The sequence below is a fragment of the Dermacentor andersoni genome, chromosome 4, assembly GCF_023375885.2.
Source record: "Dermacentor andersoni chromosome 4, qqDerAnde1_hic_scaffold, whole genome shotgun sequence".
Lineage (NCBI taxonomy): Eukaryota > Metazoa > Arthropoda > Arachnida > Ixodida > Ixodidae > Dermacentor > Dermacentor andersoni.
The window spans coordinates 90,824,272-90,852,002 of record NC_092817.1 but is presented as its reverse complement, the minus strand read 5'-3'; the positions used below and the strand labels follow the sequence as shown (position 1 = coordinate 90,852,002).

At 46.0% G+C, this 27,731-nt stretch overlaps 1 protein-coding gene across 1 annotated transcript; it reads right to left on the bottom strand.

Annotated features, from left to right (window-relative positions):
• On the bottom strand, positions 1-23,877 carry LOC126536458 (putative fatty acyl-CoA reductase CG5065). The gene is made up of 11 exons (XM_072287627.1): positions 23,740-23,877; positions 22,303-22,419; positions 21,293-21,468; positions 20,754-20,826; positions 20,334-20,440; positions 13,044-13,269; positions 12,872-12,916; positions 12,601-12,719; positions 4,434-4,673; positions 2,065-2,116; positions 1-167 (listed from the first exon to the last, which is right to left on the bottom strand). Exons 1-11 carry the CDS (start codon positions 23,875-23,877, stop codon positions 21-23), a joined length of 1,440 nt encoding a protein of 479 aa, XP_072143728.1. The 3' UTR covers positions 1-20.
• Positions 23,878-27,731: the final 3,854 nt, after the last annotated feature.

The window sequence follows — 27,731 nt, the reverse complement described above, 5'->3', positions numbered from 1 at the left end:
TTTTGTATCTACAAATATGCTCACCTTGTCAAGTGCCTCCGCGCCTTTGGAAGCTCTGAATCTTCGGCCTTGAATATATACTTGCGAATTCCCAGCAAGTATTGATCCCAGTACGCATACCAGTCCAGGCTTCGCATATCAACATTGAACATCTGCAAAATAAAAACCTCGGCTCACATTAAATACCGGTAGGTGCTTCAACATATGAAATTGCACGCAACAAAGTGAATCTGCTGTGCTTTTCCGTCGTGTTAAGGTGTAGCTAAACCCCAATGTAAAAAAAGCTACCGGGCACTGAGCTGCATATGAGCGCTCCCACCTGTTTTTGTCATGTGTGTGCTTGAGCCTACAATACCTTAAATAATCACAGCGTCTTAAAAGATTCGGCTGAATTAAAAAAAAAAAAGCCGGCAGATCTCATGCCCTGTGGGCATCGATGTTATGCGAAGTAGTATGCGAGGGGCGTGCCACATTAAAGAACGACCATGAGAGCACCAAGACGTAGGCGGCTACTTCATGGCCTACATGACACGCATGTATCGACATTCATGTCATGACCTATCATTTATCTTCGCCCCACACTCTTGTCATACTATGCCGGTTTTGGTACCTACCGAGTTAACGAAACGACCATGAGATCACCAAGACGTAGGCGGCTGTTTCATGACCTATATGACACACATGTCAGGATGTTCATGTCATGACCGATCATTTATGTTCGTCATACACTCTTGTAATACTATGCCAATTTTGATAGATGACAAGTTAACGAAGCGACCATGAGACAACCAAAACGTGGGCGGCTAGATAGTTAAGTAGATAGATAGTGGCAAATTGGCAAACGTTCGTCAAGAAGTGCTTCGCATATAAAGAAAGCCTGCTGATTTCAAGCCCTGTGGGAATCGATGTTATCCAAAGCAGTGTGCGGAGAGCCTACCATGTTAACGAAACGACCATGAGATCACCAAGATGTAGGCGGCTACTTCATGACCTACGTGACATGCATGTATTGACATTCATGTCATGACCTATCATTTATCTTCGTCTTACACTCTTGTCATACTATGCCGGCTTTGGTGCCTACCAAGTTAACGAAACGACCACGAGAGCAGCAAGACGTAGGCGGCTACTTCATGACCTACATAACACGCATTTATTGACATTCCTGTAGTGACCTATCATTTATCTTCCTCTTACAATCTTGTCATACTATGCCGGTTTTGGTACCTACGAAGTTAACGAAGCGACCATGAGAGCACCTGGACGTAGGCGGTTGTTTCATGACCTACATGACACGCATATCATGACATTCATGTGATGACCAATCATTTATATTCGTCATACATTCTTGTCATACTATAACAATTTTGGTATGTACCAAGGCGTAGGAGGCTGTTTCATGACTTACATGACACGCATACTATGACATTTACGTCATGACCTATCATGTATATTCGTCATACACTCTTGTAATACTATGACAATTTTGGTAAATACCAAGACATAAGCGCATGTTCCATAACCTACATGACGCACATGTTATGATATTCATGTCGTGACCGATCATTTATGTTCGTTATATACCCTTGTCATACTATGCCAAATTTGTTACATACCAAGACGTAGGCGGCTGTTTCAGTACCTAAATGACACGTGTGCCATGACATTCATGCCGTGAGCTATCATTTATGTTCGTCATACGCCCTTGTCAAACTATGCCAATGTTGGTATATACCAAGGTAACGAAACGACCATGGTAGCACCAAAATGTAGGCGGCTACATAGATTGATAGATAGATACTGTCACAGTGGCAAATGTTTGCCAAGAAATGCTTCACATAAAAAAATGCCGGAATTTGTGGTAGCACGGATGCAAGTTTGAGTGCCATTGTGTCTTAGCCTAGGCTCCTAATGGGTGGAAGGAAATTTAATGAGGAGGTGGCTTTTACCCAGCTTCCTTCCGCGGGATTTTTATTGCACCCACCTCTGAGACGATATTGTGGTCTGTTCGCTATACATGTCGCACTTCGGCAATAAGGACATGTTCTCTATTGTTTGACTTGCCTGCTTATCCTTGGGAGTGAGGTCATGCATGAGCCTCATGATATTGGTCGTTCTGAAAAGCCATCCGTGAATCACAAAGTAACGTGCAGCATCCATACCTTTACGAACTTTCTTGTAACTCTTCACGAATCTACGGAATAACAGTGTTAAAGAAAAAAAAAGTTATATCAGTGAGCCCCCTGTTGTCAGCAAGCAATGTTGGTATATACTTACGTCGCACTGTGTCAAGTTCTTAAAGAGAAGCTTTCCTTGTCTCTTGCCCAGGGTTTGGCTGTCTTTGTTGTGCCTTTGCCTAGTAGAGAATCTGACTACTTTCCACGTGATTCTGGGTATGTGGCACGGGTACGTGCCCTAACCGATCAATTTGGGCCACTGGGTACCTGTTCATTCTTTTCTCATTCCTCGGAATGGGTCTGTGTCATTGTGAAACAATGGGTATATGAGCCTTAAGGGTGCTTTCATAGGTGTCGTACTTCTCTCTGCACGCAGTCGTCATCAACATTGTACCGTATAAAAGTGAGTTCAATCGTGTTCACGATTAGACCGCTGCCGAAAATTTACACAAGCAGCGAACTAGAACACACTTGTTTACTGCGATAATAATTCTGTGTATGTCTGGCTTTGCGCTGCACCACCAGTTGGCTGCACCGTGCAGGCCACTCACGTTTGGGCTTCTGCCCATCCGGCAAAACGCCCAGTGCACTTGCTTTTAGCGGAATACCGGATCCGTTAAAGCTTGCTATTGACAGTTTTAAGCGGTTATTAAATGCGATGCAGCCAATGGGCAGTTTATAACCGTCCTGTAGTTTTTGTATCTTAACTTGGCAAGCACACTTTAACGTGTCAAGAATGAACAAGAAATGGTATTCCACGCATACTAGGGAATGGGGGATAAGCGAAGCTTTCATTGATATATACTGAAATGCGTGCACTTGTATGTGGGCCTACGCTCCTCGCTTAATGCACGCTCCGGTTCCATTTTGTTCGCTTCACTTATTTCTCTGCACATGGCTGCTTTTGTTGCTGCCGACTTCTCTATACCTGACTTCTTCAATTTTTAGTTGCTGACTTGCCTCTTCGGACGACTAATCAGCGGTACACACCTATTCTGGGGAATGAACAAAAATGTTCACATACGAAGTGCCACATGCCCAATTGCACTTAACCAGTGGCCAAACTTGTACCGGGCGAGACTGCAGCTGCCAGCTCCCACAAGATGGGGGCAAGAGGCAAAGAAAGCTTGGCACTAAAAATTGTGATCAATAATAACAAGTTAAAAGGAGCAAGAGACAGAGGTGATGAAGCAAATACGACTTCGCCCTCATAATTATAAAGCAGCGCTGCAAAGTCGAAACATATACAGGGACGAAAACAGCACAGACGAAGCGCATCTATGAACTGTTTATTAAAAGAAAAAGTGGGTTTTACAAAGTGTGCAACAACGCCGTGCGCAAAGAGTATTGCGCAAAGGAGCTTAACGCGTAAGGCTTATCTATTCGTACCCTTCCTATGCAGCGTACCCTTTCTATGATTAAGCCAAATTCTTTGTTGCGCGCACACTCTGGAATTCTCCTCTGGTTGCCCAGGAAAGACTCTCTGTGAGCGCGATAGACGGTGAACTTACGTACGTGCCGTACTTTCCCGAAAGCATAATATACGCTTCTACAATTGTTCTTCTAAGCCTGTCTTTGCTGCTTGCGAGAACTGTAGTGTCCTCCAAATTCGAGGTACAATTAATCATAGAGCAGTGGAGAGCGAAATTACCTTCTACTACCACTCTGCTACACAAGTAGTTGTGCTCCTGAAGCGTTTTGTTGAGGCAATGTTGAGCACTTTCACTTTTCTACACAAACTCAGGTGACGAGAATACTACCTGCGCATCATGCCGGGAAGCCACTCTTTCAATCTATGCGCTACTGTGTGTGTGTAGGGTAAAAACTACTGGATGCTGGCTCTTTTCCTTCACTTTCCTTGGGGACGTCTCCCTCACTGTTCTCTACGTTCAGTTTTCGACGCAAACTCATCATCTTCCTAGGCGACGAGAATACTACCTGCATATCATACCGGGAAGCCACCCATGGCGTGCAGCGCAATTCTACCTCTCGAACTGGATTACTCAAATTTCTGGAACTTATCTGCACAAAACATTGAAAGCATAATTGACGAATTGCTGATATTTCCCTAATTAAGCTTGACACTAGTTACATCAGGGCACATAGCGCAATTTACGAATTGTAGCTTGTGAGTTCGCTGGTCATATTCACTTGGAACAATTGCTGAGGATGACATTAGCTTGGCATATTTCATATTTTCAAGAATTATTAGCGTAGCAAAAGCGCGCGAGCCATTACGGCGTAAGTGATACAAACCTTGGATCTCTTCTAGTTAGCTGCAAGGCCAGGTCTGCGGCGAGTGCAGGCAGATAACGCAGGCAGTAGAGGTTGGCGGCGTACCACAGCTGGCTGTTGGTCACGACAATCTTTGGAAAGCTGATGGCATTTGGCAGTGGGTGTCGCAAGATGGCTCGTTGCATCGTGTCTACCAGCTCAGCCCACGTGTGTTGCTGCAGGGTACCGCTCGCGCAGTGGTACACTTTCACGTGCGTTGGCCTGCAGCGGGACACCTTGCCTAATAAAGTGACACAGTCCAATTGCGAAATTTACAATGTCTATTTATGCACAGCACTGTCAGGGGTGGTAAATGTTACGTGAAAAATATTGCCAGGGCTGTAACTTCTGTCCTCTCCTGCGAAAAATAATATGTTGGGAATAGTGCGACATTGCACACTGCATAGTTGGTAATTATTAGACTGCCACCACGTCGGCAGTTTTTGACGTTTGTAAAATAGGGTTAATCTCTCTCTCTCTCTCTCTTTCATGAATGACTGTTAGCCGCCATCGTTATCCGATACTTTGTTACCACGACGTAGCACCGGACTGCGGCAGAGTGTGAATGAGAAATTGCTGTAGATCAAGGTGGTAAAACATAAGAAGGTGCTGGCCAAAGAAAAAGAGCTGTGCAAAGCGAGAAACACGGTTACGTACACACAAACGCACGCACGCAAATACACACAGGAACACACGGCCAAAAAAAGACGACAAGTTCGGCGTAATTGCTTTGCCTCTTCACGATAGTGCTAATACCAACAAGAAGACAATGCTTTAATACGTTAACTTGTCCCCTGAAGAAAGCTTCGTGGTGTCGGACGCTACTTGCTCGCCCGCTGTGTCCCTAATGCGTGGACATACTGCTCTGAAACCTGGTTAATTGTCGGCCGCCTTACACACGCTTATATTAAGTTAATCCTAACTCTGAAAGTCATCAGACAAAACAGAGTTTTCGTCTAGACTCAACAGCAGTGTGAATGCCGCACAAAGGGCACATTTGACTATACACTGATCGATGGCAGCTTCTAAATGCAGGGTGCCTTACACGAATTGAGCTTTACAGGGACATTGAGTCTCAAATCCAACCCCGAACTGGTCTGTTTGTCCGCCTTAACATAATGCACATTCAGAAGATATGCTGGCATTTTACAGCAAAGCTTTCTTTGCTTACTTTGCTCGCTTTAGTGTGGCTGCCTGGCTGCTGTTGGGTTGGTCGCTATCTCGACGAGTATATTTGCGGGTGCATATACAAAGCGTATAAGAAAATACCTGCATAGTGGCTTATTCAGTCTTCGTATGCTGAGCAAGTATGCAGAAAATAGTTATATTATTTATTACACCTTATTAGACCTTATTAGACAGACTTTATTACATAAAGCCTGACCACATAATGTCGACTCATACGCATAACTAAAAAACACCGATCTGATAATGAAATGCTGAATTATATTCAGTGAATTTTTGGATTTTTGGATGTTCTTTGATTTAGCCAGTCGGTATGTTCCACTAGGTATGCCCGTTTTCGGCCAGTCCTCAATAATGGGCCTGTTTTAGATTCCCACATAGAGCCTTAACATATAATGTCGGCTCGCAGATATTTCCAAAGAAGGCTGATATGTCAATAGAATGGTGAACTATATTTCACGCAATTCTTTTTTGTGCAAGCCAGTATGCGCCGCTAGTGTTGTTGCCGTTTTTAGCCAGTCATCCAGTATGGGCATGTCCCACTGTGACACGAGAGGTAGAGGATCGCTAAGTGTTGCTTGATGCGTGTCAACTTGATGCGTGTTTTCTGTCAACTTTTGTTTCAAATGCCTCAGTGCCAGTGTGAAATGGTTTCCGGACAAGGAAACACATGGTAGTGACCACGTTCCGACATATGTTAAAATTGATGGCATACGCAAGTCACACTCTACCACAGTTCTTCAACGCATCGACTGGCCTAAATACTCGTTGCTCATGGAGAAGAATCGCCAAAAGATCCAACACTGTCCACTTGGCAACATCAAGGAGCTCATTAACGACGCTGCTCGAGAAGCCACAAGAGTTTTTAGGCCTATTCCTCAATTTTCCGAATTCGAAGCAGAATTCGAAGCAGAATTCGCTGTCGCGCGGAACGAAGGTACAGGCGCACCAAGTCCATCTACGACCTAAGGGAGGCGAGACGCATACAGAAGAAAATCCAGCGTCGGATCAACTACCTGCAATCTCTAAGATGGAAGACTTCTTGTGCTTTCCTTCATACACATAAACCCGTATCACATATATGGAGAACGGCGCGCGGTCTTCGAACATCACCACAACAACGCCACCCCTTCAAATGCCTGGCTCTCTGTCAAGGTCCCCGAGAGATCGACGTAGCGGAGGATATCTGTTTAAGGGTTGCTGGTCTACCATCCTCGTTCGCCGTGCATGACCCCCTTGACGTTCCAAGCTGGCTGGATTCTCGTATGGACAATCTGTTTTTCATCGAGGAGTTACAAGCGGCGTTGGCAGCGTGTAGACGTTCCTCATCACCTGGGCCTGACGGGGTGACATACGCAGCTCTTGGCAACCTCGGTCAAACAGCCCGGCCCGCTCTTCTAGAGGTGTACAACAATTCACGGCATGAAGGAGTGGTTCCAGCTGCATGGAAGTCCAGCCGCCTTGTGCCTCTGCTCAAACCAGGTAAATCATCCCTAGACGTGGCGTCTTATCGTCCCATTGCTCTGGCCAGTTGTCTAGGAAAGGTGATGGAGAGGATGGGGCTGACACGTCTAGAGGGGTATCTAGAGCACTACAAGATATACCCTGATGCTATGGCCAGCTTCCTACGCGGACGCTCTTCTGTAGAGAACGTCATAGATCTTGTCTCGTCTGTTCAGCCCGAAAAAAGCCTAAGGAGACTGTCAGCGGCGATGTTCCTGGACGTTAAAGGCACTTATGACAACGTAACACATCGAGCCATCCTGGACGCCTTGGGCGACGTCGGCCTAGCTGGACTTGTGTTTCGATGGATATTCAGTTACTTGAAGGACAGCTCATTCTTTGTGCAAACAGAGGATGGTGCATCATCACAACACAACACCTACCGTGGAGTACCACCAGGCGGAGTCTTGAGCCCCACTCTATTTAACGTCATGCTCATCAACCTGGTCATACCCTTCCACAATCCGTCTATGTGTCGATCTATGCAGACGATATACGCATTTGGTCATCAGGAGCGACGCGTCCACAGGTGCGTGTCAGACTCCAAAAAGCGGCCACACTAACATCAAGCTATCTTCGAGCACGAGGTTTGGAGGTGTCCCCCGAGAAGTGGTCGCATTCACGCGCAAAGCAATGAGGCCATACGTTGTTAGAATTAATGGACATCCTATTGCCTACGACAAGACGCACCGTTTTCTAGGAGTGATTATAGATCGAGACCTCTCCTGGAGTCCTCACGTCTCTTACCTAAAAAGGAAACTAGTGATGATAACAGACGTGCTCAGATGTCTTGCAGGAAAGTCATGAGGTGCGTCTGTGAATGCAGTGTTCCTACTCTATAACGCAATGTTCCTGGGTCTCCACTCTACAGCTTACCTGTACTAGGTGGGACCGCTAAGAACAACCTCCGAGCCCTCCAGTCTGTACAAGCTCAAGCTCTGCGAATTTGTCTAGGCCTTCCCAGCTGTGCATCAACGGCAGCAACAATAGCCATCGCGCATGACCACCCCATCAATGTGCATATTGATGTCGACTCTTTAAGGATGCACATCAGACACTTCGTCAGACTTCCATCGCATCATCTCGCTTCCTTTCCTGCCGCTTGACCTCGTTCAGCGTTTAGAATAATTATTGTCGCCAACCATGGACGTTTACCGTCAAACTTCACACCTGCAGCACGACCATCTCTACCGCTGTGGTGCCTGCATCCACTCCAGGCCCTTCTTGTCATTCCCGGCATCAAAAAGAAAACGGAGATGTCATCTTTCGCCCTCAAACAAACCGTGCTTTTATTCCTACATGACAAACACAATGAATGCACCCACGTTTACTCGGACGTTTCTGTCTCCTCTAAATGTTCAGCTGGAGCAGTGGTACTTCCCGCTCACTATGTCACCATCAAATTCAAGACGTCTTACGTTACATCATCGACGGCTGCAGAACTCGCGGCTATCCGTGCTGCTCTGGAGTTTATTGGTTCCAAACCACCAAATTCATGGTCCATATTATTACGATACCATCGAGCGATGCTCAAGAGACGAGCCGCCGCGAGAACGATGAAGTTGGTCGATGCCCTTGGCACGAGCGAGTGTCAGCCTGGCTGCCTGGCTCCAGTGTCTTTCGTCTGTGTCTTTCCACACGTAAGATTTCTGGTGCAAGTGCGGGGTAACAATATTTTGTGATTCAAAGGCAGCTCTCCAGTGTCTGCTGTACCCTTTCAACCACGGACCTAATGTGCAATTAGTCGCAGACATCCGACTACTCCACCATTACGCTATCGACAAGAGACACAATGTCATCTACCAGTGGATACCGGGTCACTGCGGAATTTCGGGAAATGACAGTGCGGATGACGCTGCCCGGTCGGTCCATGATAGTGCCAAGATTATATCCATACCGCTGTCAAGAACAGATGCAGCCACAAGTCTTCGCTCCCTCGCACGCGAGCTTACGCAAACTCTGTGGAACACCAGTGAATTCACGAACGCACGTCTTCACAGATTCGATCCAAGCTTGTAACTCCGTCTTCCACTAGGGTTGCCACGAGCAGAAGCAACACTTCTCTGCCGCCTATGGCTCGGCGTGCCATTCACGAACTCCTATTCCTTCCGCATTGGAATGGCCGACAGCCATGCTTGCGACACCTGCAGCTGCGAAGAGACGATCGCGCACCTCCTCTGTTACTGTCCACGTTACAATGTGCCAAGAAAAGTGCTCGTGACCGCGCTCGAAAAACTGGACAAACGCCCCTTCAGAGAAGAGAAAGTTCTAGGACACTGGTCCAGACGGGTTTCGGCAAGGCCTTAAAGGCTTTGCTGAAGTCTTAAGGGCCTGTGAATTGTGCGACCACTTCTGACTATTGTTGCACGTAACATCGCGTTACTGCGTGAATTTTTCCTGTTTTTTTCTTCTCTTCCTTCTCCTTTTATTCCCTTTACCCCTCTCCCCAGCACAGGGTAGCCAGCCGGTATTTTCACTGGCTAACCTCCCTGTCTTTCCTTCCCTTTTGTCTCTCTTCTGAGGCTGCAGGTTTGATCCCGACCATCGCGGCCGCAACCAGGTGAGTGGCGAATTAAAAAAAAAAATTGTTTACCATGCTTTGGGGGCAATCTAAACAGCTAGCAGGTGTTCAAAATTATTTCGAAGTTCTCCACAATGGCGTGCCCTATAACCAACTGCGCAGCTTCTTGATGTTAAACGCCGCGATTAATATTACAGCGTTTCTTAGGCTGTCGCACCAGGACATTGGTTCCCGCATGTGTTACATGGTTTTGAGTCGGGTCACCATCGTTCTTTGATTTTGAATGCAATCGTATTCATGTGCGTTGTGGGGCAACTATTTCACGCTGCGTGAACTTGCATTAGTTCATGTGAAAGTTTGACGGAACAGGAGCCCTTGCAATAGGCTGAATCTAAACCAATATCTGTAGTTTCTGGTAGAAAAGCTGGGGCGCTATAACGTAAAGCTATCCCAAACTGTTTCTATTGCATTTATGCAATCAGCCTTCCACTATTGATCAAACATTCTTCGGGCTACCCCGTGTCTGTCGCCTGTCTGCCATACGATGTCACGAAAACCACGATAGCTGCTCATCTGATAGGAAGTGCGCACCCTGATTATGCGTGATTAGGCCAAGCAAAAGAAAAAAAAGGATTCAGAGCCATTGCACTCTGTGAAGGTGGATGAGCAGCGGAGCTGTATATATGGTGATAAATACATTGATAATAAATATGGTGATTGAAAATTAAAGACATACTAAATGAATTTCGTGTTCTTTGTGATTTTGTTATTTGATTAAATTGCATACTTATGATTCTTTTTCAACCTTCTTTTGTTTGCTTATTTAGATTTATTATTTTGTCACCAAGGTGACTATCGCTTTATGATCGCTACTATGTGCGGCCCGTGGCTCTGTGGCGACACTGGAAATGTTCTTGGCCAATGTGAGGTCTATACACGACCGATGACGCGTCGTGGGTACACTGATGTTTGCGTAACATTGAATGCCGAACCTTTCCGAGAGAAGCGCCACGAACCACTTTCCGTCTGGCCGACACACATCGATGTTGAAATCACCCATAATTACGATGACAGTGGAGTCAGTAGGGGTGATCCAACCAAAAGCACATATGCTTGGCGTTTGCGGCACGATTTTCGTTCGCATTACGTGCCGCCCGCCGTCGCAGAGCACATTCCCGTTTCTGTTCACGATGGTGTTCTTTGTAGGCACGCTGTTCTTCCCCAGTCCTTACCGCACGCGGCCTACCCATTGCACGGATGGAAGGGAACTGGATAAGGTGACGTGTTCGCCTCTAAAGCCCGTGGCGTCAAACCACAATCCGTACTAAACAGTGTCTATTCCGGCTTTACTTTCTTTATTACGAAACGTTTTTTTAAAATCTCAATCCATTTTGACACTTCTCGCGATTAAACGCAGCTGGGGCGTACCCGGCGATATGCTTTTGCTTTGTGCCTTAGCTCGTTTAGCTCTGGCGTGGCCGCCATCTTTTTTGCCTAAGCACACAAACCATCAGAACCCAGCGTATAACAGCTCCGCTGTAATAGTTATGATTCTACACTTTCTTTTTCGCCTTAAGCCCTGCGGTATTCGTCAAAAGCTTGCGGGTTGCGCCCATATCGCTTTTCGGCACTGCAACGTTACAAAACGGTGGCAACTGACCACGAAAAAGTGACATGTACGCATTAATATGCTTTAATATGCCAAACAAAACTAAACTTGACCGTGAATCGCGCCGACGCCTCGCCCGCGCGCTGCCTCTCGCCATCTCCCGCTTAGCGAGGCAGTCGCGCCACTCTTCGCCCTGTTTGCAATGCGCCGAACGAGACAGATTGTCCGCGCCAGCCAATATGTTGCGAAGTGAAAACACATATAGTGCTGCACTGAAATTTCGCATCAGAGAGTGTTCCTATCGTCGGTGAATTTTTTTTTTAACTTTCCGTTGCACGCCGCCGGGATTTCCCGACTAGCCACAGCAAACTATAGGCAAGCGGAAGCGGGCCAAACGCCGGCACCACGCTCCTCATCCGGTTATCTACTTTCATTGCGCTAGCTCGGCCCCACCGAAACTCCCTCCACTTCTGCGTGATCCTTGCCTCCTGTAAGCCAATTAAAACGTGTCAAAGTAGGCAATGATGTTCGCTTTAAAAGCAAACAAAGGTGACCTCCTATAAACAAGAAGAGCATTTGACTGGGTAGTTCAGACAACGCGGCAGGTTCTCGCCCGATGCTTGCGTCGGTAGGCGGTTACGTAACTTTGACGTCAGGAGATTGGAATCAAAACAGATTGGAATTATTTTACATTATAGGGCCCCTGTTCTTGTGGCATCTTCTGCGTAACATTTTGCCGCTGTAACTAAAATTTGTGGCTGCCCCAGTTCCTCCTGGATAGCACAAGGCCGGTGCACTTCGATCCGTGACGTCATGCTACCTTACGCGAATGCCATAGAATCCAATGGGGCCGCTCCAAAGTAGGCCGCTGTGGCTTTGATGTCGCCGCTTTCGTCACGTCGGGCTTGACAATGTAAATTTCGTTCCAAGTAGCATGAAGTCATAAAGATGAGTGCACAGACCTGCTGTCTAGGAGGCTTTGGCCCCCCTCAAGTGGGGGTCACAGAACGTAAACCTTCACTGCAAGGTACGAAAAGCGACAATTTTTTTTATTACACGCGATCTACTTTCTAGAGTTTTGTACGTTTTTTTTCTATCCTTTGTTGAGTCTTCATACCCTTACACGTCAGAACCTCTGAATTTTTATTTTCGAGTCTGCTCATTTCATTTAATTTTCCATTCGGCTCTCTCTTTGTCCTACGACAGAGCAGTGAAGTAAATACAGACGAACCTTCTTAATTGTTTCTTTATCGTCACTCACATTCAGTTGTCACCTACAGTTGATCGACATTGGCCAACGTAATGATCGCGTGATGGTGTATGATGCTTACCTCGTTTTAGCAGTGTGCCAGGCGACGCATATAAGTGTATTTGCCACAATGTCCACTGGAACAATGTCAGCGAGGTTCTTCTTGTCCGTAAAGAGCAACGGTAGCAGGCCCAAACCTGACTGTTAATGTTTGGAAACAAATACGTTTCATTGTTTTGCGCCATTAAAGCATTCACAGGTCTTGTGACAGGCGCACTATTTTGCTATATCGCAGGAGTATACATTCAACCCTCATCAAACAGTAAATAGTCAAATATTTGTTCAGTACTCACCGTAACGACGATGCCAGTGCAGCCATTAAAATTGTCTACCCAGCCCTTAAAAGAAAGATAGCGGGCGTATTTAGCTTCGGAGATCTAGAGATGGAATTTGAAGTGGCGAAGCGATATCGGCCAGAGAGCGAATGTCTCATGTTTCACGTTTGAGGTGAGTGGAACGACTCACCGGAAGTGGCTCTCTCAACGAGGCAGTGATGGTGGAAGGCCGTACTATGGCGACGGGCGTGTCCCCCCGTTCTTCGAGCAGCAGTGCCTCGGCTAAACTCTTGGTCAGCGTGTACGTGTTCGGATGGCCATACAAGCATTCTTCCGTAGTGCCCGTTGCATCTTTGCCTGCTGACCTATCATGGAATAAATTTTGCTGTATGGCTAGCAGAAATTTCCGCCTAAATAAAACGAGTTAAGTTTCTTAGCTTCTATCCGTAAAGTTACAGTGCTTTGGGGTGGTTGGGAGACTGAATTACTTGGTGTGCAGAAATTGTTCGAGAGAAACGTCGGCGCGTTATTACCGCAACGCAGGAAATGTAAAAAAAAAAAAAAAAATATGCAGCGCTCATGATGTTCGAAACAGGTTCATCTGTGGCTGCAAGTCAATGCCTTAACAGCGCCTCTAAAGCTATAGCACCGTTCTGCAGTGAAAACGTGAATACGCTTTATGCCACACATCGTATCTTAATGGTGTTTCGTGAAATCTAGTGAATTTGTGTATTGCGGTCAACAATATGGTAATGAAAAAAAGAAGAATGTCCTGTTGCATTCTACAGTCAGAACACGACGACAAAGAGGCAAACAGGACAGCAATGTCAAACTGAGTTAAAAGAAAAATATTTACACAGGGTTGCGAAACACAACATCGCTGCTGCGTCGAACAGCCTGCGACCGAGTTCCAGCTAGGAGAAGTGCCTGACGTCGAAGTAGCACTTGCGGCAGGGTAGGGCAAACAGCAGCACCAGAAGCTCTTTGTTGAACCTAAGTATTCCTCTGGCTATATGAATGTAGTGCGCTTGGTGCCTGTAGCAGCAGCGGAGTCACCGCACGCTGTGGTCGTTGCCGCGCTGAGGTCACTTTATCCGAGAACGATGTAGTAATGGGGAAACACCGTCCCCTAAGTCGACGCTGGACTCCATAGGTCCGGTACTTGCGGACCTGCAGTAATTTGATGGCTTCCTACTCACAGCTGCTGCTACCGTTTAGGGAATAATGAAGTCTGATTCCCAACTCCAGTGGAACGCCTGAGCTCTTGTGTCAGAGACGTCCGATAGCCGGGTTATGAATAAGTTGTTTCCTAAACGTGCGTTAAACGTAGTCATGTCACGGTGTACGTACAAGCAAGCAGCTCACGCATATTCTCCGAACAGTGTCCTATCGCATGGACGATCAATACGTGTGTTTCTATGAGAAAAGAAAGAAGGTGTCGATAACATTGATTTCACAGAATACTGAGCGTCCGCACCCATCAAATGAAAATGTAGCCACTGTTGACTCGTCCCCGAGAGGTTCAGATTACAGGACCATCTGTTGAGCATAACGAGATTTAGTCACAAGATCTCCATGATGACGCACAAGACTCGGATGAAAGAGGGAGAAAGTTCTTTATTGAAAATGCAGAGTGTTTAGCCAGCGTATTTTCGCCTACACGATACTCTGCAGGGAATGGGACGAAGGCGATGAAAGGCTTTAAACCAAATGAGCAGAAGAAAAGGAAAATAAAAGAAACAAAAATGCAGGTCGTGTGATGTTATCAGTAGTAGGGTAAGTGTCCGACGCGACGCATGTAGACGGTAAATGCAAAAGAAAATAATATCACAGTCTTGATGAGACGACGTGCGTGAGTCATAATATAGACAGCAAACCAATTGACTCAATATATAAGAACAAGAAGTCCAGGGCTTTGGGCTATTTTCATAAGCAAGGCCAGGCACCCAGCATCTCTGTCAATACCAAGCGGCCTTGGTCGAGCTTTTCTGTGTTCATCTTATATTGATGTCGCTCGTATCTGTAAGCTGGGCATTCGAGCAAGATGTGCTCTAGGGATTCTACCGCGCCACAGTTGTCGCAACATGGATTTGTGGTCTGTCCATTGCGGAAAAGAAGATTGTTCATGCATGCAACGTTCAGCCGAAGCCGGTGACAGAGGGTCTCCAGATGGCATGGTAGACATTGTGGCAGCCTTGATTGAACATATCCAACATATCCCATATCCGACACCTGACTCGGATTTCTTCACACCATCTTGCTTGCTGGCCAGCAAAAAGGCCACATTCAACCTTTGCCAGAAGTGTTGTAAGACATCAGTCCTACTTGCCATCAGATTTTACGCCTGCCACACGATTATCAAATCCATTGTGGTGTCTGCACCGGCCGCAAGGGCAATTGACAATTCCAGGAATCAGAAAGAAAGCTGGAGCGCCGTTGCAAGCTTTGAAACAAGCAACTTTGGAACACGTTCACAACGTACACAGATTCCGGCAACATGTCTACACAGATGGTTCCGTAAAACTCAACAGCTCTGCTGCTGCAGTCATCATCCCGGCAAAATCTGAAGAAATCAAACTAAACACTTGATTTGTGACCACATCAGCGGATGCTGAACTTGCGGCACTACGTGCTGCACTCGATTTCATTAATCAGGAACCACCGCAACAATGGACAGTCTTTAGTGACTCCAAGGCAGCCCTTCAATGCGTACAAAGCCCGATGCGCCACGGACCCAATGAACTGGCCTCAGAAATTTCACACATGTATCATCGTATTCATGACAAGGGACACAACATCATCTTTCAATGGCTTCCAGGACATTGCAGCATCAGCGGGAATGACCAAGCCGACGAAGCCGCCCTATCTACACATGAAAGTGGTCAACGTGTCTTGATTCCTCTTTCGCGAACAGACGCTGCGGATGGGCTGCGCCTGATGTCCTGTGAATGTAGTTTGCCTCTGTGGGACTCGAACGCTTTCACCATGTGTCGTTTGTGTTCGTTTTCTCCGGACATAAGGATGCACCTACCACCTGGGTTACCACAACGTGAACAGACCATGCTGTACCGTCTGTGGCTAGGCGTTGCATTTACGAACTCGTAGGATTTCCTTATTGGAATGGCCGGCAGCCCCACGTGCGCCACATGCAACATCGATGAGACTCTCGCACATATTATCTGTGTCTGCCCGCGTTATAGTGCCCAGAGACAAGTGCTGTGCAGAGTACTGGACCAGTTGGATAATCGTCCACTATCGGAATTCGAAGCTTTAGGTCAGTACTCCCTCAGAACATCCACGCTAAAGGCCTTACTCGCTTTATTAAGGTTCCTGCGATCCGTGGGGCTTCACTATAGACTGTAAGAACGTCGCCCCCTACCGATCTGTAGTGTACGTGGTTTGGTCGTGCTCGTCTCTATTTCTTTCTATCTCCCCCTTCCGCTCTCTTTATCTTTTTATCCCCCTTTACCCTTCCCCCGTGCAGGGTAGCCAGCCGGAACTGCCTCTGGTTAACCTCCCTGCCTTTCTATGAATCCTTTCTCTCTCTTGATTAGAGTTCTGGGTCGATGTTCAATAAAACCTGTAAATGCCTGAAGGTGAAGAGCATCTTCTACGCCGTTCACTGGGTACATTTCGCTTCGCCAAAGCTCAAGCTTCACTTTTAGTAAAAAAACACTTTTATAAATTTTATGTGATCGTGTCCTTTGCGGGATGCCTCATCCGCGTTTTCATGACACTCGGACGGCATGTACATAAATCGCCGATTCCTTAAGCGATTCAGATCCCCTCTGTCCAACTTACTCACGTATGCAGTCAAAGATTAGGAGCATACTGGGTGTCCCCCGTAACTTGAGCGACACTTTCAAAATATACAAATGTCACGCAGCTGGACCGAACCCAGCTAATGTCTTTGCCGTCGCTTGAAGAAACTCAGAGTATAATTTGCATTCCTCCTAACTACATAATTAGTCTTCATTATTTATGAACTTCTCAAATAATATAATTAGATGAAAAATGTCGATGAGAAAATTGTAGAATGACATGAAAAACTCCAGATACAGATTTCTGCTGCTCAATACAAACTGCAGAAAGGTGTATTTTTTTTCAAGCAAGAAAGAAGCCCGCGAATATACGCAAAGTGCCTCGAGCGGCCAGTCGCGCGGCAATTTTGCATGTATTCGCAGGGTTCTTTGGGAACGACATGCGACGTGTATCAGCAGCCACGTGTGTATGTGTTTTGAACTGTTCCGGTGGTGTCGGTTTTGAGTGGACCAAGAGAACCACCGTCTGTGAAGTTTCAGCGTCAATTGGAAAATCTTCTCACTATCTGATCGGTTGGCGTGGCAACTAAAAAACAAGAGTGCGTTATCGTGTAAGGCAAACCCAATGCAATTCGAAAAAATCTCCGCCTTAATCGTTATAAAATATTTGCATGAGCCGCTAGCATCCTTCCCACGCATTTCAAGTCTAGTAGACATGAGATCACTGTGCCATTTGTCTGCGCTAGTCTACTGCATGAGGCCGACGGCATTGCTGACCACTGCGATCTCTTCAGTTGGTAAACCAGCATGATAGATTTGAGCTTTGTACTTCGGCATTGTATATTTCCCTGTAAAGCAGCAATATCAGAAGGCCATCGCATAAAAAAGAGTCTGACGGCTATTTGTGAAGACACAATTAGCGCAAGACGGATGAGTGCGTCGTATAGAGGACGGAAAGAACAAGACTGAAAAAAAAAAACAGCGGGCTAACGCCGCAGTAAGAACTCGCGTGGTCAAGCCGCATGCTTGAACCATGCGCTATATAGAACAAACAAATCTATAACTTAGCATCCACCACTACTTAGGACGCTCGTGCAGTCCGCAGAAGGTCCCACCGAATAAGTGTGACTCACAGTGTACGGTATCCTATTATTACTAACCAAAAGTATTTTATTCGTGACTGGAAACCTCGCCCAACAATGAGGTAGTTGCGCAATGTATCCTCACATACCATTTTGAACGCTTGCCGAAGCAAGCAGTATAACTTATTCCGTAGCAGAACCGCACCCACGCTCTTGGGATCGTCATATGTTTCGTAACCATTCATTCGCTGCTAAACCACAGCTTACAACTACAGTGAGAATGCTACAGTAAGGTCACATTAGCGAAACAAACTTTCAGATATACGCAACTGATCGCTGAGCTTGTCTGTAGGCTCAAGCACTCGCACACTCATCGCTGTGGGTCCTCCGTCCTCCACAACGCAGTAGGAACTACGGCCATGCTGATTTACATCGTTTCGGTACGTCTCACAGAACCATTTCTCGCGCAGGAGACGCCGCGTCATAAGAAATAGACCGCACGACGCGCTAGCAACCATCAGAAGCTGCTCCGAGCGTATACCTGGCATGCAACACGGAGCGCACGCTAACGTCAGCATGCAAACTGCCCAAAGATGGCGCTACTGCCTACTCATTATGGTGGCGCCTATGGGGAAAAAATGGTATATAGCAGGTGGTTGGATGCGAGCGTTGTGTCGCAGACTGTAATGGCGAATGCGCCAAATGACACCGATGGGCACCGGGGCGCCCCAATGCACCGTTTCATCCAGTAATCCATGGTCGGCTTCTTATGTGGGCATTCCTGAATTGACAACGTAATTCATATTGTGACATACGCACAGCAGCGAAGATTTGGAAAACATCTCTCGGTGGCTCTATTCCTATGTTCGTAAATGGTGTGTACAACAACATGACCCATAAAGCCATTCTTGACGTTCTTCAGGCTGTTGAACTTTGAGGTTACGGGCTTATCGAAGATGGCCCATCACCTAAACATGTTGCCAGTCATGATGTTCCACAAGGCGGAATTTAAAACCCTACACTTTTAAATGTTGTTTTGGTAGAGCTCACCGAAACAGTACCGTAGGTGACTGAAATTTCACACTGCGTCAACGATATCTGCATCCGAGGTTCCGGCCTGACGGGGCCAGAACGCGCGCTAGAATTCAATAGGTGGAAATCTGTATACATTCGCAGACAAAGCTTGGATGCCTATAGAGACAGAAAGAAAGAAAAGGGGAGTAGATCCAATGCACATGTCGGAATCTGAGAAACGATACCTTAGCAATTACCTGCCTGCCAGCGAACACTGCAAGACGTGACCCACCACGTGACCCCCCCACCACGTGACCCACGTGACTGCGCATGATACTGTCCCCTATATTGGCCCGCTTTGCCATGACATGGTACCCGGGGCCAGCGCGCCGACAAGCACGGGCCCACCCAGCCATGGCAACGAAGGCCGGGAGGGCACGCAAAGAAAGCTTCGCTTTAAAATGCACACTAGTAGCAATCACATGCAAGTCGATGTATCTTTAGCCTGCGGTCAGCTGCTACCGATACCTAGGCGTTATTGTTGATCGCGATCCAACCTGGAGTCCCCATGTCTCTTCCCCGAAAAAGAAACTTGTTTGCATTTATCACCTGGTCAAGTTTACCGCGAGAAAGTCACGGGGACAAGCGTTGTGCAGAACTGCAACCTCTATGTTGCAGCTCTGCACAACGCTTTTGTTCGAATTTGTGAATAGATTATTACTACGAAGACCAGGTAGCTATGGTGGCGTTATGTGTAGCTCGAAACCAGGTGGGGAAACTGCTTCCTCTGGTAATAGTTGCGTTGCTCTTTCGGGGTCGTTCATAGTTTTGTTGCCAAATTGGCCTTTCACGATCTCTGTATTCGGTATAATTATTGCTGCTTCTGCATCGACCACAACACGTCGCAGGCTGGCAAAATGGCCGCGAGGCTTCGTTTTCGTTAAAATCCTTTTCGCAAAGGGGTTCCTTTGCGATAACTTCTACCCTGACAATACTACCTACAATGTCGAACATAGAATCCAGCTCTACAGTAAAGGCGACCTATAAGTTTGGCGTATTACGCCTACAGTACAATTATTTATCGCTGATGACACAGTTATCGCTAATACTGTAAAATAATGCCAGGCGTCTTCATCATTACGACAGTAGAGAGGTTCCTAAATTATTCTGAATGTAAGCATTGCCACAAACAGGTCTGCTATAAATTTCTCAAATATCATCCTTTCTGCCCATTTTTGGCGGGATATAAAGAATATGGGTTGCAATCAATGAATGCAGTTTTAGCTGTAAAGCCTCTCTTTATTATCCTGCGAAAAATTGGTCCATATTAAGGAACGTGGTTTATGACAATGCCTATTGTGATGGAACATTTTCCTGCTTTACGAGAAAGTTCTGGTGATTCTTGAGTCGGTGAAAATTTTTTTTTCGCGAGAAATAGTTCATGAAATGATGTTTTGAGCTCTACTGAGGCACCCAAATTTTCACAAAGAAAATAGCAGGTGGTCGAGTGATAATGTGGGAGAGTTGGCATGGAATGACCATTATAGAGAGAGGCTAAAGCTCAAGTTCACTGATTTAGCATAGCGGAAATATTGCGGCACAAATGCAGTGAGGCGTACTTACTGAAAATCTTCTATAATCTTCTGGTAATTTTCACATGGCGAGTATATCACCTCGTGGACATCTGGCTTATCATAGTTGCAATACGCTGTTGACACGTGAACAAGAGCCTTGAAAGAAAATCAGAGGCTTAAGTATTACGATTACCAAAAGAAGATCTGGTGGGCAAGTTGCTACTGCTAACTTGAGGTAAAGCACTAAAGGGCTCGCTGGACGGCAGAATGAAGACGAAACGCTGTGTCTTCGTGTCCAACTGTCGTCCTGTGGGCCATTTTGCACTATACAAGTTACTACGAATAGGCAACTGTAAGCACAACACTTCATAACCTAGTCAGCTTGCTGAGCTTTACGAAAAAAAAAGCTATATGTGTGACATATTTAGGGCAGCCATTTTTGTATAAAGAAAGGTAAGCTGTAACTTACGCAAATATTTGGCATTTGCCTACACAGGTCAAGAACTCGTCTTGTGCCCGAAAGATTGACTTCCACTGCTTTCCTGAAATACGAAGATGTCACAATTTTGTAGGTTTACGTATAACACCGTGGTTGCATCTGCACATCATAAGAGCTGTCAAGGGTTCACGTAGCTGCTAAACATGTTTTGTCCTATGATGAAATGTGGGACACGTAATGGAAGTAAGTTTGTTCTCATTACACTTGGCCATTGAAATACTCTTACAAATTTGCATATGTATTGCATCCTCCTATAGATTGTACCACAGAATGTGTTATGTGCGTTAGTAACTCTATAATGCCTGACTATCATTCTCAGGTGCACGGACATAGCATTTTATTTGAAAAATAAGAAAAGAAAAGAAACTGGCATTTTTTTGCTTGGATACTTGATGAGCTTCATGTTACGAAGTAACTCTGACATAAGAGAAAAATTAGACTTTGTTTAATCACCGCGCGAGTACATCCTGCTGTTTTGTCATGCAGCCACTGCGGTTACTCTTACTTACCTGAGAGGTTCATTGAATTTGATAGCGGCACCTGAGTGGAAGACAACGGAAACATTGTCCACTAATGTGGCCCGATCAGATGCACTGAGCCCCAAGCCTGGCTGAACCAGGTCTCCGGCCACTACCGTGACTTTTTCAAAAACTTCTGGTTGCTCCTGTTTTAGGTGTTCAAATATCTGCGTACGAAAAACAAAAGAAGGCAGCAGATTTTGCGACTTCTAAGAATTATAGCCCAAGTTCTAGCGAAGCTATTTCTTTCAGCCACCGGAATTATGAATTTTATTTGCTTCTAATTAAACTATCCAACTTAGTTGAGTTTCTACTGATGATGTTTCTGAGTACATACATGTATTAGCAAATATGTGTTCGCAGTATCTACGCCGTGCAGCTTCGTCAGTTTCCTGCTCTGAAAATAATAACGAAACCGCGAACACAGATCGCACATTTAAGTGCGCTTGTATCCTAACCATATTGCCAGCAACCTCCTAATGCGCGGACGTCAGCACTGTTCGCGTACAAGGCAACTTTCTACTGAAATATTTTGCATGTACTCCAATTATTCCATATGTTTGCCGTACGATCCTTATGAAACTTACAAATAGATTACGCGGTATGATTCCGCAAGAATTATATGGCCAGGACAAGGAGTACATCTGAAATTATTACAGAGTATAGCTTATTCTCATTACCACTCCTCATATCTATCTTTTTTCTCCTCTCCTCTTTCTCTCTGGTGGAGGAGCATGCTAGAGAAGTGTTAACTCAGACCGGCCTCTCTACGTTTACTGAAACAAATTCTACTTTTCTCCCTTTTACTCAACCTCTTCCTTCATGGATGGTTAGGGAGAGTGAGCTATGCAAACATAAACGTACATAAGCCATTGTTGATCATTGTATATAACATTGTTGATCACTGTATATAACATAGCATGTCATTTCCTAGCAGCCGTGGCAATTGTGGTCGCTTGACGAATCCATATGTCTACACGTGGGCAGGGTGCAAAGCTCACCGGTGACTTGAACATTTCCTCATGTCTCGCTTGTGGTTCTTGTCCTTTTTTACTTCGCACGAGTAGGTAAACCCTCTCCAGCCCGGAACAAGATCGTAGCAGTTTTTCCAGGAGAACCTGAATGTGGGTGTGAACAAATCAAACGCACGAGGAGCAGCAATATTGAAAAGCTTGGCCTGAATTTCTGGACATCTCCATCAGCTTTAGCCACATTGATTGTCAGCTGCTTGGTACTCGCAATCTAATGAAGCGATTTGGACACGTTTAAAAGAGACAAAGCAAGTAAGACCGCGGCTTGATAGGGCCGCTCGGTTTATGATCGGCCGACGATGAGGCGTAAACAGTCACGTCACATATGGGCGCCTTCGAAAGGCGTGAACTTTGCACTGTCCGCAGGTTGAGCTTCAGTTTCGTAGAGGAAAATTTACAATGGCAAAAATTTACTACACTGCAGAAATTAGTATCGTCAGCCTTTTGAATCTCTGCAACAGGTTGCGAACTACTTGGACCATGAGCTGAAGATCTGACATTAGAATCAATCGTCTCACTCTTTATTTTAAAGCGTTAATTAGTCTAGTTTTCGTAATTACTTGTCTAAACGTTACCTCGCGCCATTTTACACTGTATATATGTATGTGGGGTTGAAAAAAAAAAAAAAACGCTCCCGACGAAATTACTTAACTGTCGTGTTGCCTTTTTTTGACAATTTCAACCACATTTTTTTTAAATACCCTGCATATTCACGGCTCAGAAGCGTATGAATAAGCCAAATTCTGGGGTTTTATTTGCCAAAGTCACAACATGTGATTATAAAGCATGCCGTAATTGGGGACTGTAGAATAAATTGGACCATCTGCGTTTGCTTGACGCCCGCCTAAATCTAAGTACACGCTAATTTTTGCATTTCACCCCATCGAAATACGACAGCCGTGGCAGGGATCGAACCTCGAGCTCAGCTTTGCAACGTCGTAGCCACTAAACTACCTCGGCGGGTGCGATCATTTTTGACAGTCGAAATGCTCTCTGCACGAGCGAACTAGAGAAAATAGCCGGTATACAGTGATACACTTCATGCCACCTAAACTACACGCGCGTGTTTTTCGCCATGTTGAGCGCGCGTATAGATTTTAGACAGGCCGAAAGAGTTAACCAGGGCCGAGATTTTGTAGCGATGCTTTCGGCTTGATTCTATGCAACTCTTATTATTGGCCTTTATCGGACCGTTAATAACGCGGGCTGACCGTCACTGTGGCCACTGACGGAGGGCGATAAACGCGAAAGGGAAAAGCGCCGGAAAAAGCATCGCTACAAAATCGCGATTTAGGTTTCTATTTTGCAGCTCACTCGTGACGGTGGTCACACAACTGACCGACCTTCAGAGCTTTTAATGCAAACAGCTCTGGAGTTCTTATTCATTAACTGGCAGTGACAGCTTACCTTTCCGACGAACCCTGTACCTCCTGTAATGAGCACCACCCGGTCCTTGTAGAATGATGCTACCTGGGAGCCATCGCTTGCCCCGTAGAATCCGACCGGTGTTGGACTTGGCTGTTGCTGGTAGATTTGAGGTGTCATGGTAGAGGCTTCTCGATGCACTGAGAAAAACACGCGAAAAGGGCAGTGGTGAAAAAGAAAACGGTTTTCAGCGGCCCATGCATCGTTTGGCTGCCCATGGCAGTAAGCTGTCGCCTAAGCTGACTTTAATTTTTTAATGAATTATGCGTGTTTATTTCACGCAAAGCGATTCACTTCAGATTGTGCTGGTAAAATGTAGCAGATTTTGCCTTAGGGCTAGTTCCTAAACCTAAAGCCGGTGCAACAAAATACTCATGCCGTTAAGTTCAGCAGCCGCTAAGTTTCTGGTGAGTGCCTATATATGGTGATAGAAAAGCTTGCGCGGTGTTGTTGTGGCACTCATTTTTTTCTGCATATTTCCTTTCTAAATCCCGATATTTGGGAAGCAAATCTACCTCAGCACTTCACCAATTAAATAAAAAAGCTTGGGGTTAGTTTGTTAGTTCAAGGTACGAAGCGACTGCCAGAAATATCAGAAAAATTTGTGTTATAAAGTGAGCGATTCTAATTGTCCAGCGCTGTCTTTTTCTGCGCGAAATAGCATGCATGCCGCATTATCCCAGTTCTCACGTGAAATGTACGGTGTGGGTGTATAATGTCGATATTGGCCAGTGGGATGTCTGTAAAAAATGGGGAAGCTTCGATGCTTAAGAAATGCCTTTTTTTTACGCGTGAGAAATACATCTTACTGCGCAAGAAAAGTCTTTTTTCGGGCACGCAGACCCACAGACATCGGACGGACGGATGGACGGACACGCACGTACGTTGCTTTTAGAAGACGCACACTGAACAGGCCCGAGTCAATGACTGCACTAAGCAGCTCCACTGCTCCATTGGTCATGTATTCCATGGTGACATCGTAACCTCTGTTACGTAACCGAGTTACTATTAGTAACCTCAGTCATACAGCTGTGCAGATGTTAACATAAGCGAGTCGCAAGATAAGTCTTCAATACTGGGGCGCTTTGAGCGGGTTGGTGGGACATGACAAAACATTCAAGAGCACAACCAAGCGAGGACAGTGAACGAAGACAGGAGGCACACGACCACTCGTGTGTCTCACGTCTTCTTTCACCATGTCCTTGTCTGGTTGTGCTTTTAAAAGCTTTTTTTTTGTTTTTTTGGATAAGTCTTCATTTGGAAGCCACTGCGTACTGCGGTAAGGGTTATGGGTGACATTGTGGAAGTTGTTGCTCTCCGTTCCGTCAGATGCATGTACCCCTCAACAAGGAAACGCGCAGAAAAGCTTGCGGTGACGGCTGAATACTTATTTGTGCAGTGACTTCGGCTTCAACAGAGGCCGTATGTGTACGCTTCTGTGTATGCTCACAAACTGCGCTTTGTGAGCGGACGCGATGCCCTTTTTGGACGCATGTGCGTGCTTTCCTGAGTTTTGAGCGAGCGTGTAGCAATGTTATCTCTGTAGTACGATATTCGCAGTTTTGTTTTCCGTGCAAATAAAAAAAATTAAAGCCAAGAAAAGTCACAGCCCTGCCCGGCAGACGCAGCACTGTCACAGCGTACGCTGGAGGAGCGGCTCCGTAGGAGAACGTCTTAAACTGCTTGAAGAGGCTAACTGCAAGTACTGAGTATACGGAAAGTAGTATTTTAATTTGCACACTTTTATTGAAATACACTCTGGTGTGCTTTATGATACGAAAAGTAGGTCGCGAAGAACATGCAGCAGGGCACTACGGGTCGAACACTTTTTTTGGGCTAGTTGGTTCAAAAACAAGATGGAAAACAGTAGTGCGAAAGAAGAGTACACAGGACTGGCGCGTACACAGGAGTGGCGCTGAAGCGCCAGTCCTGCGGCGCTTTCTCTCACTGCGCGTACTTTGTTGTCTATAAACACAAAGTCCAAACAAGACCTGGTGCGCGAATAGCTGCATTTTCGGCAGCACAACACTTGAGGGTCTTGGTGGCGCAGCTGTCAGGCCTCATTGTGGGCAGCTAGCACACACTATAGGCAGAGGCGTAGCCAGGGAGCGGGGGGTGCACATGGGGCTTCAGCCCCCCCCTCGAAATTTTTTCGTGCTGTGATGCACCACCGACCAAAACTACCCCCGGCACGCGAAATCATTCTGGATTTTCTCTAGAATGTATTTTTTATGCTCGAAAAGACATTTCGGCGCGAAGATTGTGAACTCAGGCTGAATTTCGTGGCAACGCCCATGCACTTTGAGCCACATGACGCAAGGAACCCCATCCGAGCACAAAGTTTTAAGGGCGCTTTGATGGCGAGCGGACTCGTCGCGGCATCTCGCAGAGGCCGCGGAATGAACGGAGCACATGCATTTCAATTCCGAAACTTTATGGGCATAAAGATCACATAAAGTTTTGATGCGAAAGGTGCATTGACATTTCCAAAGTCGTGCTTTACATTTTCAATTCCGGATCTTTGTGGGTTTAATGTTCTTATAAAAATTTGACGTCAAAGCTGCATTGACTTTTCTAAAGTCGTACATCGGACCATACAACGAAACAAGCCAAATCAACAAGCTATCAGACAAGTTGACAGAGCACGCAGCGAGGTCCCATGAGACTAAGCGTCGTTATGGTTCATTTGCGCCATCATGTCAAAGGAAAGAATATCAACATTTTTTCACCTACGCGTCAAAGCATCCATGTCAAGGCACTAAAGCCAGCAAAGATAACTGCGTTCTTATTTATTTTTTCTACTTTGATTTTTATTCGCGAGGACACATTGAGCCTTTTCAATTTTCTTGTTCTCGCTACCCGCGGGCTGCCAGAGCCAGCCAGAGGTCATGCGTTTTTCACGCGTTGCTCTGACAACCACGCGGCGCACTGCGGTGCGCGTTCGTTTTTCTCTGGCCGAGTGGATTTTGGCCTCAGAGAGTTTTCGACGCTTTCTGGCTAGCAGACGTCTACGGAAAATATTTTATCTCGCCAGTGTAGGATAAAGAGCAGCATGCATATGGTTCTTTGTGGACCAAGCGTCTCACGTTTTCTTCGATTTCCTTAGGTAGCTACATTAGGTGCTCCAAGTAGGCGTTCGATTGTGGCCAACACGCTTTGCTTTGCGTTTCTTCATTCCGGTGCCACCCCCTGGCGTACCTCATAATTAGAAAGTGGTTTTGGCACGTAAGACACCATAACTTAATTTTCTTTCGGTGCCACCCCCTCCCCCCCCACACACAGAAACAAATAGACATTGTTGCAGCGCAGTGAATTGTCGCATGCTTAAAGTTCGATTTTGTTACTACTTTTGCGAAAAGTAATGGGCCACGGCACTCTTCACTTGCCGGATACTCTTACTGTATTATTGCGATAGCAATTATATGGACACTCAAGGCGCATTCTTGTCGTCGCCGTCATGTTCCGTAGGAAGTCCAAGTGCGATAACATCGTCAGCGCGCGCCGCATGCTGTATGTGCGAGTGAAAGCGTAGAGGGGGGGGGGTTCAGCCGACGATGGTGGGTCAGTCTTATGCGCGCAAAGGAGAAAAGCGGGGAGGAGGCGCACCGCCTTCCGTCGCTTGCGATGCATCGGGGGAGCGGAGGGAGGGGGGAGGCGTGCCTTAGGATTTTGTTATCTGTGACTCTGTGATTGCGTAACATGTTTATTTGCCTTGTTTGACACATTATGCAGGGTGTCTTAGCTAACTTTAACCGGAGTTAAAAAAATGCCGATCCACTCTAAGACGACGCGACCAAATGCGTGTTGTTCACTTCTGTATGCAGTGTGTCACGCTATTTTAGTATTTTGTTTAATTAGATAATTAGTCAAAATTAATTAACTAACTTCTGAAGCAACGAAGCTAGGAAAAAAGTTCCAATTAGAAAGTTGTAGAGCGGTTTGCAAAATGTCCGAATAAACAGTTTCTGTCTATC

Excerpts from the sequence above, each read along its gene's own strand:
- LOC126536458 (XM_072287627.1), bottom strand. The coding sequence starts at position 23,877 with ATGACACCTCAAATCTACCAGCAACAGCCAAGTCCAACACCGGTCGGA. Across the intron at positions 21,469-22,302 it reads AGGAAATGTTCAAGTCACCG|ATATTTGAACACCTAAAACA; the intron begins GTGAGCTTTGCA and ends TTTCGTACGCAG. Across the intron at positions 4,674-12,600 it reads TGGCACACTGCTAAAACGAG|GCCAACGCACGTGAAAGTGT; the intron begins GTAAGCATCATA and ends GTCCCGCTGCAG.